The sequence below is a fragment of the Ceratosolen solmsi genome, unplaced genomic scaffold, assembly GCF_000503995.2.
Source record: "Ceratosolen solmsi marchali unplaced genomic scaffold, CerSol_1.0 scaffold7, whole genome shotgun sequence".
Lineage (NCBI taxonomy): Eukaryota > Metazoa > Arthropoda > Insecta > Hymenoptera > Agaonidae > Ceratosolen > Ceratosolen solmsi.
Genome location: NW_011948413.1, coordinates 3,282,740 through 3,297,409, shown reverse-complemented (window position 1 = coordinate 3,297,409; position 14,670 = coordinate 3,282,740). Strand labels below are relative to the sequence as shown.

The 14,670-nt window shown below is 27.8% G+C and overlaps 1 protein-coding gene across 1 annotated transcript in view; it reads right to left on the bottom strand.

Moving 5' to 3' along the window:
- The window catches only part of LOC105367624 (uncharacterized), a 127,616-nt gene that overhangs the window by 12,497 nt on the left and 100,449 nt on the right, over window positions 1-14,670 (bottom strand). Inside the window, exons 25-31 of the mRNA XM_011506392.1 lie at window positions 13,146-13,641; window positions 11,904-12,144; window positions 10,670-10,777; window positions 8,114-8,239; window positions 2,608-2,641; window positions 2,411-2,574; window positions 683-753 (exon numbers count right to left, since the gene is read on the bottom strand). Coding sequence (XP_011504694.1) covers window positions 683-753; window positions 2,411-2,574; window positions 2,608-2,641; window positions 8,114-8,239; window positions 10,670-10,777; window positions 11,904-12,144; window positions 13,146-13,641 — 1,240 coding nt within the window. The remainder of the gene's footprint in view (window positions 1-682; window positions 754-2,410; window positions 2,575-2,607; window positions 2,642-8,113; window positions 8,240-10,669; window positions 10,778-11,903; window positions 12,145-13,145; window positions 13,642-14,670) is intronic.

Genomic DNA, 14,670 nt, shown 5'->3' with positions numbered 1-14,670 from the left:
AAATTGATATGATATTTATTAAATTTTAAATTATGTAAATTTAGAGTTTATTTTCTTCATAAAAGCGTTTAGACTGACAAGATGCATAAAATATTTATAGTATATTTATATGTATTATATAAGACTATGTATTTTAAATATATTACTAAGAAAGAATTTACTAAGAAAAACTGCATTCATTTATAATTAATTTGAAAATGTACATTTTCACTCATTCTGAAAGTCAAAGCTTACCAATTTTCACATTAAAGCGAATTGAATATAATTTAATTATGTTGAATTTTATATTTACATGTACATTTAAATTATTACTATAGTATAATATAAATATTTTATTTCTGTACAAAGTTAGTGAGTATTAATGTCTGAGTATTAAAGTATTGAGTCTATTTTTACACATAATTTTATAATCTCGCATCGAACACTACCAGAATCATAACATTTGACATAAATATTCAATATAAAAATATATAAAGTATAATAAAAGCATTAAGAAAATGAAGTTTTAAATTAATTTGCGATTATTAAATCAATTATAATAAATTACATAATAATTGTTCTCTATATGGTTTAATATATAAATATATGTTTTATTATGTGATTTATGTTTCTAAAGTTATACATTTATTATATTTGCTAATCGTTTAAAAATATTTTAAAATTTTATTTATTATATACTAACCTTCGACCACTTGGTCCAGCATCATCTGACATTCCTCCAGTGGCTTGTTTGTTTAATTCAAATTTCCCTTCCTAAAATGTAGACTTAGTTGTAAAAAAAAAATAATTTCATTTTAATAGAATATTTTAATTGATAGAGTATTTTAATCCAATATAAATAGTATTTAACCGATTTAAAATTAAATTTATAGGCGAATTAAAATTACCATCGTGTTATCAATTGCAGATTTTTATATAAAATTATATTTGTATCTATATTTATAGAAAACAGTCTCATTTGAACAAATTAATAACAAAAACTTATGGAATATAGTTAGTAATAGATTGCATATTTGTGTCTATATCATTCTCAATTTACCTATAGAATATATATGAAATACAGCAAAATAGTCTGAGTTTAATGGAAAAAATAAGGCATTTTTCTTATTTCCTTATTATCCACGCGTAGTATAGTATCTTGATGGGTGCATATGCCACAAGATTGTTTTTACTTTTAACGAGGCGTAATCTAAGAATAGAAATAGAGAGCTTCGCGCACGGCTGCACGCCACGCGATTTCCGTAAGGCTGGCTTGAATGATATACGATCTTGTGGTAGCGTCGCAAAATGGGACTTTTTTCTTTTTTCTGTGCCTGTGTTCACGAAAAGGCAGATTATTTAGATATCCAATAAAGGTATGTTATCAGATAAAATGAATAGTGTCTTTACTTTTTAGGCCATACCAATTCGCATGCCTCTCATCGGTGAATAAAATCTATAGATAAGAATAAATAGACAAGAATTTGCAACTCATAATTATATAAAGGAAGATTTCTAAATCATTCTTCGCATTCGAAATAACGTGGAAAATAAACTTCATTATTCTTACAAATTATTAATCATAAATGTATCAGAATAATTTGAAAGTTGATAAAAGAAAAAAATTTATACAAAATATTCACGTAATATTGTATAAAATATAACTTATAAAACATCGAGAATTTGTTTTTAATGCAAAGTTTTTGCGAAATTTGTAACCGATGAAAGTATTTATTAAGTGCAATAATATTTCTTATTAGTATACATTTATGAAGATTTGAAGGCAAATAAGTACGGTCATCAAAATAATTAGGTATAAATGAGTGTGCGTACGTATGCATGTAAATATATGTATAGTTTTGGTATATTTGATAAAATGTCAATACAGATGAAATATATTAAGAATTTAAAAGACTAGTTCGACAAAAGCTTCATTGAATGTTATATTTAAGTACAAAGCTTATGGATATCTATTATCGTAAATTTCATTGTTTTTTATAATATTAACTTAAAATATTATTTTTTATCTACTTTATTTAAATTCGATGGAATATAAGGAAAGGGTGAAAAAAAAGGACAATAATAAAGTAAAAGTATGCTCTTTTGAATTATATGTCCTACGGGATCGAGCCTGTTTAAAATCCTTAATGAAGAAAATATGAGAGTTTGAAAAAGTTGAGCCAAAAATATTTTAGAGCCCTGAAACTTCGTTAATTATAAATTTTAAATAATGTTTTTTTTTATAAAAGTTTACTTTTCTTATAAAAGATGGTAGATAATTTAATTAAAATTAATTTCCATTAACATCATAAAGAAATCAATTCCCCTCATTTACATTTCTTAAATAAATTGTGGTGAATATTTACGCAGCTTTACCAGCGTTAATATAATAAAGTGGTCCGCATACAGAGGGTGAAGAGAAAACTCTGACCTGAATGACTTCCGATGATCTGCTCGGTGAGCCAGATCTGTACCGGAAGGAGGATGTGGGGCTACCGGGTGCATCACCATCCATGGAGATACGGTGCCTGGTGCTTTGCCTCCTGGTGGACCTGTGGACACCGCCGCTGCCACCGTCACCACCGCCACCACCACCTCCACCACCACAGCTTCCGCCTCCGCTTCCACCTTTGTCTTGTACTGAGCCTTCATTATCTGGACTCTAAAAGTGACAATTCACAGGAAACGTAATAGAATCGTAGCATTCGTCATAGCTTTTGCTTTTAACAATTTCGTTACCACCTCGCCCAATATGCCTCTCAAAAATTCAATTAATTTTCGCATTCCGATATGTACATAAAAACTAGGAACATGTGTTTTAGTAGTTTCTAATTTGAAATTTTAATTTAGGGGTAAACTGTGCTACGTTTACTGTAGAATCCATTTAAAGGTGTTACATTGATAAATTTCAAGGATTTTTATTTCTTTTGAATAATTGATTGTTAAGATTGTATGGATCTTATTTAAGTATTTAAATATTTTTCTTTCGAACTGTCAATATCACGTTGTACGAGAGAAAAGATACAATCGGTGAATAAATTTTAGAACGAGCTTAAACTATGTACTTTCAATATTAGTTATGTAAATTCTTTTAATTAAATATAAAATATTGTTTTGAATATTAAAAATTTTTATACATTTACATAACTTAGCAAGCCAAAATTAAAAGAAAACATTTTCATTTAAACAGGTTTTATTTTCTTCGCATAATATTAATTGTTTATTTGAACGATTTATTTACATTATATACGAATGTATTGCTATTGTTATAAATATTTTTTGACGATTTTGCGATAAATTGGATAAATAAAAACATAATTAGGCATATATTTATGCTCAATTTATGCGTATAGATATATATATATATATATATATATATATATATATATATATATATATATATATATATATATATAGAGAGAGAGAGAGAGAGAGAGAGAAAGAGAGAGAGTTATTAATTTTGCATTCACTCACACTTTAATGAATATATATAATAGTCTTAAATATGATAAATTAAATAAGCGTTTATGTAAAATTAATAAGTAAAAGTATTGTTTTTATTTCAACTATGAATAATATCTACGATATTTATCATTCAATAAAAGTGAATCCCAATTTAATAAGAGTACAAATATATTCTTATGACTGTAGATAGGAAGATATTTTATTTATATTTATGTCTAAATGATATTAGGAAAATTTTCGATTATTTATAGGTAAAATAATAGTAATAATCATTATTTTAATATATACATAATATTTATTTAAACAAACCAAACCATAATTTAATGGTTTTAACAAGTAGTAATAATATTCCAAAAGATTTAGATATTACATTATTTTATATCTATGTAATCTATGTAAACTTTATTACATTTATGTAATATATTATTTTTACATGTTCATAAACACTTTCCATTGTATTATAAAACATAAATATTGTGTAAATATATTCATTTTTATTAAAGATCATAAATGCTATTAAATTACGAAAGTTACTATATGTCTGTTCAAATACTTGTAAAATATGAATATTACAAGTAATAAAGTTGCTTAGAGTGAATACGTATCATTAAAATTTTCAAGCTATTTAAACAGAACTAAAATACAACATATAAAATGAAAAATTTTTAAAATTAAAATATAAGGCATAATGTGATATTTGTTTCTATTCACCCTTTATCAGAAATATGAAAAATCTTGTATAAAATTGTATAATAGAATTTTAACGATTTATATAAAGCAAAAGATAAATTCGATAGCAATATAAATTTTTTATTCCTGTAAATAATTAACTAATAATATTTGACACAGATATTAACAATATTAGTTTTATATTTTTAATTGAATACGTGATTGAAATTAATCAAAATATATTGTGCGTTCACAAAACAATTTTATGAGTAATTTTTAACGAAATATTTTAAGGTTTACATTGATAATATATGCGAAAATAAAAAAATCTACAGTATATAAATAATCTTATAGAGGATTTTAATTAAACTACTTGGAAATATTAAAATTTAATCACTAGTGTTTGAATTGGTATTTCCATTTAATAGTAAAGACAGTAAATGTTGTGATTATTATGCAAAACTATTAATTAACAAAACTATTTCGTTTATTAATTTTTATGAATAATAGAAGCATTATGTAGAAAAACATCTTGAATGCAGTCAAAATATGTTGTCAAAGTTGAAAATTTCGTTACAATTTAAATCTTTGTTTTATCCAATTGTACGCTAAACTCACGTTATAACCGCACACATTTTCTTGAGGTTCCTTATGCAAACGACATCGCAATGATAATGATATGAAGCGAAAACAAGAAGAAAATATCAGTTATGAGAATTTAGTTTCCTTGGTACTATATGAACGTAACTAACGTTTTGGAGGTCGCATTATAATTCAATTAGAATAAACAGATTTATTTTCCAAGCAGTTGCATTATAGGTAGAAATAACGGTAAATTGGCCGTGACGAGTCCGATTATTAAAACGTAAACTGCACATCGAGACACCAATCTTCCTAACAAAACAACGAAACATTCCATTCCAAATAATATCTATCCTAAAATGATTTCTAGCCTTGCGCACACGCATGCAAATATGCAGACACGTACTCACGTACGCACCCAATCACGCACTCAAACAAACAATAATGCAATTACGTACGAAAGTGACGCATTTACGAGCAAAAAGACGCTGCATAGTCGTGCGAACGAGGTGGTCATACTAAATTCGTAGTCCACCCCGGCGGTAACAGCAACGGCCAAGGGTTCATCAGCGTCGCCTTCGCTATCGAAAGCGAGAGGGAGTGCGGTCGCACGTTTGGGGGCGGTTGCGGTCGCCATCACCGCGTCCGATGGACCGTGGCACATTCACATCTGCAATATGAGTCGCGCGTGTTGCAAACTCGTTCTTTTTCGCAGGGGCTGCGGGCAGGAGGCGATCGCCGATGCGGGGGAGGACAAACAAGGAGGGGTACGACGGTGGGATGGTGGCGGAGGGCACCGCCGACTTCCACCTCCGACATGTAACCTTCCAGCTGTGTCGGATTATTGGAGAGCGATTCGTGCCTCTGTCTCTCTTCACATTGATTGGAGCCGATTGGGAAGGGGCTGCTCGGGAGAAAGGGGGGTAGCTGTGCACGTACATATGGCGGATGCTCGGCCCTCTTATTCCCTCTCTTGGATGGTCGTGATTTTGTTTATTATTTTTGCTGCTATTTGCGTTCGACGCAACGATGACCTACCTTTTGCATACCGACATTCGCGATCAATCAGTTCCGAATGTGCAATGGTGCTGTGATTTCTGCTCTTTTTTTTTATCACGTCTAAAGGCTTCACTTCGCTGCATTTAGTTCCATTCCTGTTCTTTCATTTTGCTTAATCGAATCGAATATAATGACTCTACTTTGTACGGGCTTTCTTTATAAATTTTTTAAGACGCGCGTTTGGAATAAGCCTCTGGAATTTCATGAAACTTCTTGGTTTTTTCACCTTTGATTAAAAACACCTAATTTTATTTTTGGTGAATCTTCTATCATGAAAATAGTTTTTAATATTAAAATTAACGGTGAAATGAAGGCTGTAATACCGGAGTAAGTTTTATGAATACATCTCAACAGGAAAATATGTTATTGTTTCTTTATATTTTTTTTCTATATTTATTACAACTATAATGAAATATTCAATGACCATACGGTTTGAAAAATCATTCTTATTTATTGTATTATTACAAAAGTTGGATTTGCCAGTGTATAAATGAACTAAAGTGAATTTCAAATTATAGATTTTATATAGATTATATAGCTTTTATAATAAATACAAATACATTAACCAATACTGAATTAGGAGTCATACGATGTAAAAAGGAAATTGAATGAATTATTTTAATTTATACAGCTATATTTTGTAAATATTTTTGAAATTTTTATATATGATTCATATTGACTTAGTTGAAAAATTTTGTTACAAATTTCATGTGTATACGTATGTGTAAGCATGTAGTCGTAACATACATTAGCAAGTCTATCAAAAATAATTAAAATAGTTATATTAGTTGAAACTGAATTATTTAAATTATAGCCATATATATATATATATATATTTATATGAATCATAATTGCTAGAAAATTCGATATTGGAAATATATGGACCTATTTAAAATATGATTTAATGAATTTCATTACTTACAAAAATTTCATCTTTTTCTTTATCAATTTTCTAAACTAATAAAAAAGATAAAAATGAAATAGAAACATATATAGAACATATTTCGAATTTGTCGTTATGTTAACATTAATGACGAAGTTCAACAAAAGAGAACAATTAACGGTCCACCATCATGTTGTAGTAATAAGGGTTTTACAGTAATTGAATCTCGATGGAAAAATATTTATGATTGGGATTATTATGTGTCTTGACATCAAGTCTTTAGATCAAGATTCTTATTTAAGATATACAAATTAATTGGTTCTATTGTTTTATATTAGCGTATATATATTAGTCTCATGTACGAAATACACCACTGTTTGATACTGTTGCATAGAAATTTGATTTTTTTGCAATAATTTTCTAAACCTTACTTTAAAAGTTAGCTGCATTTTTCAAGAGAAACGAAAAAACTATACGTTAGAATTACTAATTTATCTTTCAGTTACCTTTAATTTTAATAATAATATAAATTTATCTCGAAATCATCTAAGGAAATTTCTGTTGTAGATACTTTACATCAATGTTTTTAATTCAATTTTTTATTATGCATATGTTTATAAAAATATATATTAATGTGTAATATATATGTATGCATAATTTGGTTAAATATAAGCTTGATTTTAATTTATAATAAAAAGTATTACTATATACTACTTGTATATAGTTATCTCTGTATTTGTAGTTAATGTAGTAGTAGTATCGGATGAAGATTTTATTGTTATTTCTGTTACAAAAATTACTCAAATACATACGATATGAAACTACCGCTCTTGTAAAAAGAGTAGGTCAAAATTTCCATAATTACAGTTGTAATTATTCATGACTATATAAATAATTTATCTCAAAAAGTAATTATAAAATATTCAAATTAAAACTATGTTTTTATTGTTTCATTTAGAAAATTAAATTCGTTTGTAAAATACAAATTATAATCTTAATACATTCATGTATTCAGAGGAACGCACACACACACACACACACACACACACACACACACACAGTTACGTGTGATGTATATTCTAAATAAATTTAATAAATAAAAAAATTAAAAATTAAATTTTAACTTAATATAATTAAATTTTAATAAATTTATGAAGTATTATATAATATATAATATGTTAATAATGCTAAAATAATAATGCTCAAGTAAAATATTTTAAATATGTTATTCAGTATAAAAATCTATGGGTACATGCATTACAATATAGAAAATATTCTTGTGTATAAATTCAAAAGTAGCTAATATAATTGTGCCAGGATTTAAGTATATAAATGCAGGTACACGGGCAATAAACATTATCCTAATTTTAATTGTTTTAAGGAAAAATGTTAAAAGACAAGGCTGAAAATTATATCTTGAAACCGAATGAATATTTAAAAGGTTGTGAAAGTACTAGATGAGGTAAGGAGACTCACCAAGTGCACCAAGGACTGGACCAGCAGCCGTACAGGATTCCCAGCTGCTTGAATCGCTTTAACAGCACGTTCATGCGTACTGTTCCGTAAATCTACACCATCCACCTTAATTATTCTATCTCCAGTCTAAAAATAAATAAATTAAAAGTATGATCAAATGTCAATAGTATCTTTGTTAAAATTTTCGAAACACTCGTGCAGTTTGAAAAGTTATATTTATCTTTTAGTAGATTATATTACAGCTCATATCACGTAATAATAATGAAATATATTTCTCTTAATAGAAAAATCATGAATAGTTTTATCATCTTATGTATTTAGAACTAATGAATATTTATAAAGTTTTCAATTCACATGCGATACGTGTACATTTTTAATTAATAATAATTTGTTTTTGTATACAATAAAATCGATAAATATCAATTTAGAATGTAAAATTTTTTTCATCAAGGAATAAAATAAAAAGTTAAATTATTTAATATTATTATTGAATACAAATCAATATACTTTCAAATCAAATTTATCGTAAATGTAGGTTATATGTTTAAATATATTTAATATAGTGTTCATAAAGATTCTTAGTATTATTATATTAATATTCATCCGTTCAAAATATGTAAAAAGTTGTTCAGAGATTAATAAATAATTTTTTATATATAATATAGTTTTTGTATATAATGTAAATTTATTGTAGCACTCGCTAGATTTTGAGTAATTGTTAAGAAATGGGTTCGCTTGTATCTTAACTAATGTAATCTAAATTTAGTTGTATTGTGATAAATTTTCAAAAGAATTTGATATTTTAAATATATTTTAATATATATTTTTTTTAGAAAGTATATATATTTTCATAATGAAAAATACTTAATCGTATAAGTATTAAATAATTATATATAAAATACATGATATTTCAACTTTTTTTTGCAAATGTTAATTTACAAATATAGAAGTAACTTCGTGTTATCTTCTTTTCCATTTAGTTATGAGGCACCAAACATTTTTTATAACCTTTTTATGACTGATATAAAAATCTTGCTAAATATATCACTGACATATTTAAGAGTTTTCCGTTGACAACCTTGCATACGTATTACTTATAAAAATTCCTCTTACGTATCAGCAAATACGTGAGAGAAATCCATTTAATGTTTAGAAAGCGAATTGTAGTTCAAGCTATGATAGATATAAGGATCAAAACTTTTCATTTTCTTTCTTTTTTTATTGTTTAATTATTCTTTATCGATATCATTTATGCACGCATCTACACTATCGAAAATTTCGTCACGTAATTTTCTAAAGCGCACGTGTGCACATGAGATGTTTCCGGCAATTCCCAGATATAAGCGCTTTACGTACATCTATATGTAAACATATATGAGATCAGCTTGCTCGAAGACCTTAAATATGCATTCGTGTGCTTGACCATTGAGATTGGAATAGGCTTATATTAAGAGATAAACTGGTGCTTTTAATAATGAATTCATAATCGAATAGACAGTAATTGCAGTTTCCAAATTGGGGAAGTTCACGGCCGCTATGCAAATTTATAATCTCGTGGAATGGAAATTATTAAGACATGGGCATGAACATGTAGCTGGTAATACTAGAAAATTCGTTTCCGTACTATATGATATTGAGATATCCTTTCTTTTTTATTTAATTTATAATATCCGAATTCAAATCAAAATATCATAAATTTTACAATGTAAAATGATACGTTGAATATCTGGTATAATATATTTTTAAAAGTAATTATATTAAAAAGTGCATTTATTTAAGAATGTTGCCTTTAATTGAAAACCTACTTATTTATTTATAAACAGATAAGGAGTGAAATACTTCGAAATATAAAATCATAAATAAACATTCATTAAATCAAAATATTTATATTTGTATTAAATAAGAATAATGATTACTATATGTAAAATTGAAGCATATAAGATAAATTTAACGAATAATTTGTTATTTAAGTGAAAACATGAGTAATGGATAAAATAGTTTGAATTATAACTTTAACTATCTCGTCAGTTATTTAATACGCTCTAAATTCGATAATACTTAATTATTAAATTATTATTTATTCATTAACTAATATATATTTTTATTAAAGCCTATACATATATAGGTTAAGTTTAATTAAATTATTATTTTTATTTGAATTAAGTTAAAAATAATATTATCATCAATAATGCAAAATTTATTATGGAATAATAACTATTAAGTATATTAAAGTCGTACATTTTTTTGTTTGATTCATTACCTTAAAAATAAGTCATTTACGTTAAAAGCATTGAAATAGAAAATATGGCTTAAAAATAATCTAAATTTTCTAAAATATTTGAAAACTATTTGAAAGTATATAAATGACACAGTCTGCTTTTATACTTTAATTAAAAATAATTAAAAATATTACTATTTATAAATGAAATACTACTATTTTATTTTAAAAAATTAAAAAATTAAAAAAAATTTTGGCGGTAATTGTAATAAAAGTAAAGTAAGTAACTAAATCTGAACGATTATAATTATAAGTTTGAAGAATGTATTTTCTATTACCTGTAGGCCCCCTGCTCTCCCAGCTGGACTATTTGGCAGCACATTTTTTATGAATATTCCAGATACATTCTGCGATGAACTAGAACTGCTACTCTCCTGTAGATCGATCTACAAATTTTTATCATAAATATATGGGGTTACTATAATTATTACAATAATTTCATAAGAAAAAAAAATAGAAGTTACAAATAATATAATATTTTAATTTTTAATATTAAAAAATAAATTTAAATATTTTTAATTTCATATTTTACATCATTTCACATCCCATTCGTTTTATACTTAAGGTAAAAATTACGAAGATTAGCCTGATTGAATTGAATATCATCAAGTTAAGAAACTTAATTATTATAAGTTACGTTGAAATTATCATATTGAGATGGAATTTTAAAGTACAAATTATATATTTATGTAAAAAAATTAATTATCTTTTTTATATTCTGAAAAATATTCTATTATAAATTAATACTATTGCATTTTAATACGCATTAATATTAAAACATTTTATACTCAATATGAATACTTTTTGTGAATATCAACGTTTCAAAAATATTTGATTCATAATAGATTTCTGGATATATCAATATTATTGCGTATGATATTATTGTAATATTAGTAAAAATAAATTAATAAAGCAATTTCTTGATTTCAACATCAAGTAATTTTAATTTAGAATACTAATGTTTCATTTCAATGACGATATATACAATAGTAATCTTTAATAGATATAAAGTGTTTATAAGAAATTAGTTTATGATAATTGACAACCCTACTCTATATTTATATACATTATATATATATTATTGAGAAAATATTATTTTGGTTAAAAAAGGTATAATTATTGACTGGCCGAGTAAATAAGTATATATATATATATATATTTATTTATTTATCTATATATGATAAAGAAGAGGCTGATCTCTGTTGTGGTTAGTGTAGGCATAAACTGTTAGCGCTGCGTAATAAAGCAAACATATTTTTCTAAAACGTACAAGCCTAGATGAACGAAATCATGCAAGTGGAAAGCCTGTGTATTAGAGCGACAAACCTTGGTAAGTTTAATTTACGAGCAGCCGTGCGTAAAGGGGAAAATGCATCGCGACCTCGTCAAGGTTTTAGTTAGGAACAACTTTTCCTTAGGTCCCTTGCTACAGTATTATCGGCTTAAATACTTATAGCTTCAATTTGCTGTGGCTCGCCAAATTCGTGGGGGAGGGGGGTGCACAAGACTTACCTTGCCGCCAACGATGCTGAGCCCGAGGCTCGTCTGGTGTTCTCTGTAGATTTCGACGAGCCTCTCGGGACCCCAGTGTTTCGCCCACACGACGTTGCCGTCCTTGTCTCGATGCGTGACCGTCATGTCGGCCTTGACTCCACCCTTCAACAACAGGATAAGTGGCGGCGCTCTACGTTGGGGTGGTGAGGAACTACTCGGCGACGAGCTCTCGTGGGACGAAGCCGAACATTCGACTGCCCTAGAGATGAATCGAACATGGAGTCTAATTTGAGGATGTCAACCTATTTGCCGTCTTCTCATAAAAACACGAGGGTGGCTATTTATGGGGAGCCTGTGACGCTGACAGCTATCAAATGAGTATTGATGGCTCAAGCTTCTCTGATTATTCTCATTTTCTATGTTTTGATAAAAATTCTTATAGTTCTTTCTACAACTTAAGCCGGCATGCGCCTAATAGTATATTTGTCATGCTTCCAAATATTTTGCTTTTTCTCTCCCTACTCAATATATATGTTAATAATACCAAATAAATTGCTTTATCCATCAAGAATTAAATTTGATTACGTTCATGGAAAGTAATTATTGGATGATATATTTACTAAATTTTAAAAAATTTCTTCTATAATATATTTTCAAACATATTATAACTTATACATTTACTATTTATTTTCTTAAATGTATTTGCGAAAATTCTGATATTTATGTTGAATAAATTTGAGTTATTGTTCTAATAGAATTGTGATGGAAATAGCAAAAATATTTATGACGGATTAATCAATAGCATTTTTCAATATTATTCCCAATATTATATTTAAAAAATTCTTAATGTAGGAAAATACATATCTCTTTTTAAAATAAAGTTACATTTATTTTTATAAGATAGGTACTCCATAAGCAATTGAAAAATGCAAATTTGACTTTTATTCTATAAATTATGATCAGTACTTGAGAGTCAATCAATTTTATTTACTATAGTTTTAAATTTTATCTAAAATAGAATTATGAATTGTCACAATTAATAAAAATAGTCTAACTTCAAATTATTTCATACCCCTATTAATATTCAAGATATGACAGCACCACCTTGTTGCAATCTCCGACTAAAATAACCTTATTTTGCTTGACCCCGATGACGACGCGCGGTGCAATCGAGTATTCGCTAAATTTTCAGCCATCGGCGTGAATAGTGAGCGTCACAGTCCCTCATAAGCGCAAGACCACGAGAGAAAATCGACGAACCTCTTCCCCTGAAGCTCAGAAGGCTCGGACTCTACAGAATCTTGGCGGCGAAGTCTTGGTTCGCCAAGTTCCGTAAGGTCGTACTGCGTTGACTTGGTGTCCTGACCTGTTTGCACTTGAGCCTCGCGTTTTGGACTGCCGAAGGACACTTGTTTACGGAAGAAGGGGCCGAACTCATCCGACGCTTCCAACTCCTCGCTATTGCACTGGACGGCCTTGCACTCCTGTTCAGTCTGTACCTCGACCTCTCGCCGCGGACTTCCAAAGCGCTCCTCGAGCAGGTACTGGAGCCGCTCGCGCGAGCAGTACTCTCCCACGAACTCGGCGAGGTCCTCGAGCTTGTACTGTGTAGATTTGTGTTCACCTTGAGTTTGAGTGTGGACTTCGCGCTTCGGACTCTCGAAAGATTTGTAGTAGTTGCTCGGTAGACTATGACACGATGAATAAACCAATTTCTCCGGATCCAAGTCCTTGGTAATCACTGCGCCTCCCCTACCTGAAATGGGTATTTGTGCTTTTTTTAACTGAATTTGTGGCTTCAATCTCTTATCGGTATCGCAATAACTAGAAACGGAATATATATTAGGCTCCGTGTGCAGTTTAGGTTTCTCAAGTCCAGAATATTTTATAGAGGCAACTGATAAAAGTATATTGTGGAAAGTTCTTATATGGCAATGTTATCGAATCGTAGTTCGTGTGTTCGTTTATATTTCTCGTGTCTAGGTGTGCTGCGAGAAATTTGAGATATTTTTCGGCTAATATTAAAAAGTGACTACGTATGAAGAGATAATACTTGCAATAGTCAGCATATATATACTTTTATTTTTATTAGATAAATCTTATAACCTTTCAAGTTTCACGAAGTTTTAAAATTTGTAATTAATAAAATTTAAAATTAATAATTGATAGATTAATAGAAATAAAGGAATTAATTAAGGAATCAATTAATTTTAATCAACCTTCCTGATAATATTTACTGGCATTCAATTCCATATCGAAGTAATTATAAGCGATAAGTTGAAACAAATATTATTGTTGGAATCCGTAAATTAACCTTTAATAATTATTATAAATTCAGAAAATGAACAACTGATATTATGTGTTATTCAATGCTATAATATTAAACATTATATTATTTTCTTTTCAACGAAAATCTTATTATTTAGATTTCAAATTTTATGAGAAAGGGAAAATTCTAACGAACACATTATTTCATTTTGAATGACTTTTATACGCTGTGCATTTTATATTATAGCATTGCGTAAGATTTAAAAAACCTTTAAATAAAAAGTAAATTTTATTTAACTCTTGTTCTTCTTATATATTTTCAATGCTAAATAATACTGACGCAGTTCAAGCACTATTTACTAAAATTAATATTTACTTCTTTTATAAAATAAAACATAAATTTCAAATTTTAAGGAATTTTTTTTGAAAACAATATGAAGCAAGTAATGTGATAATTATTTGTCTGTACACAAATTAATAAATTCATTTAATTGCATAAATATTCTACATCAAAAAT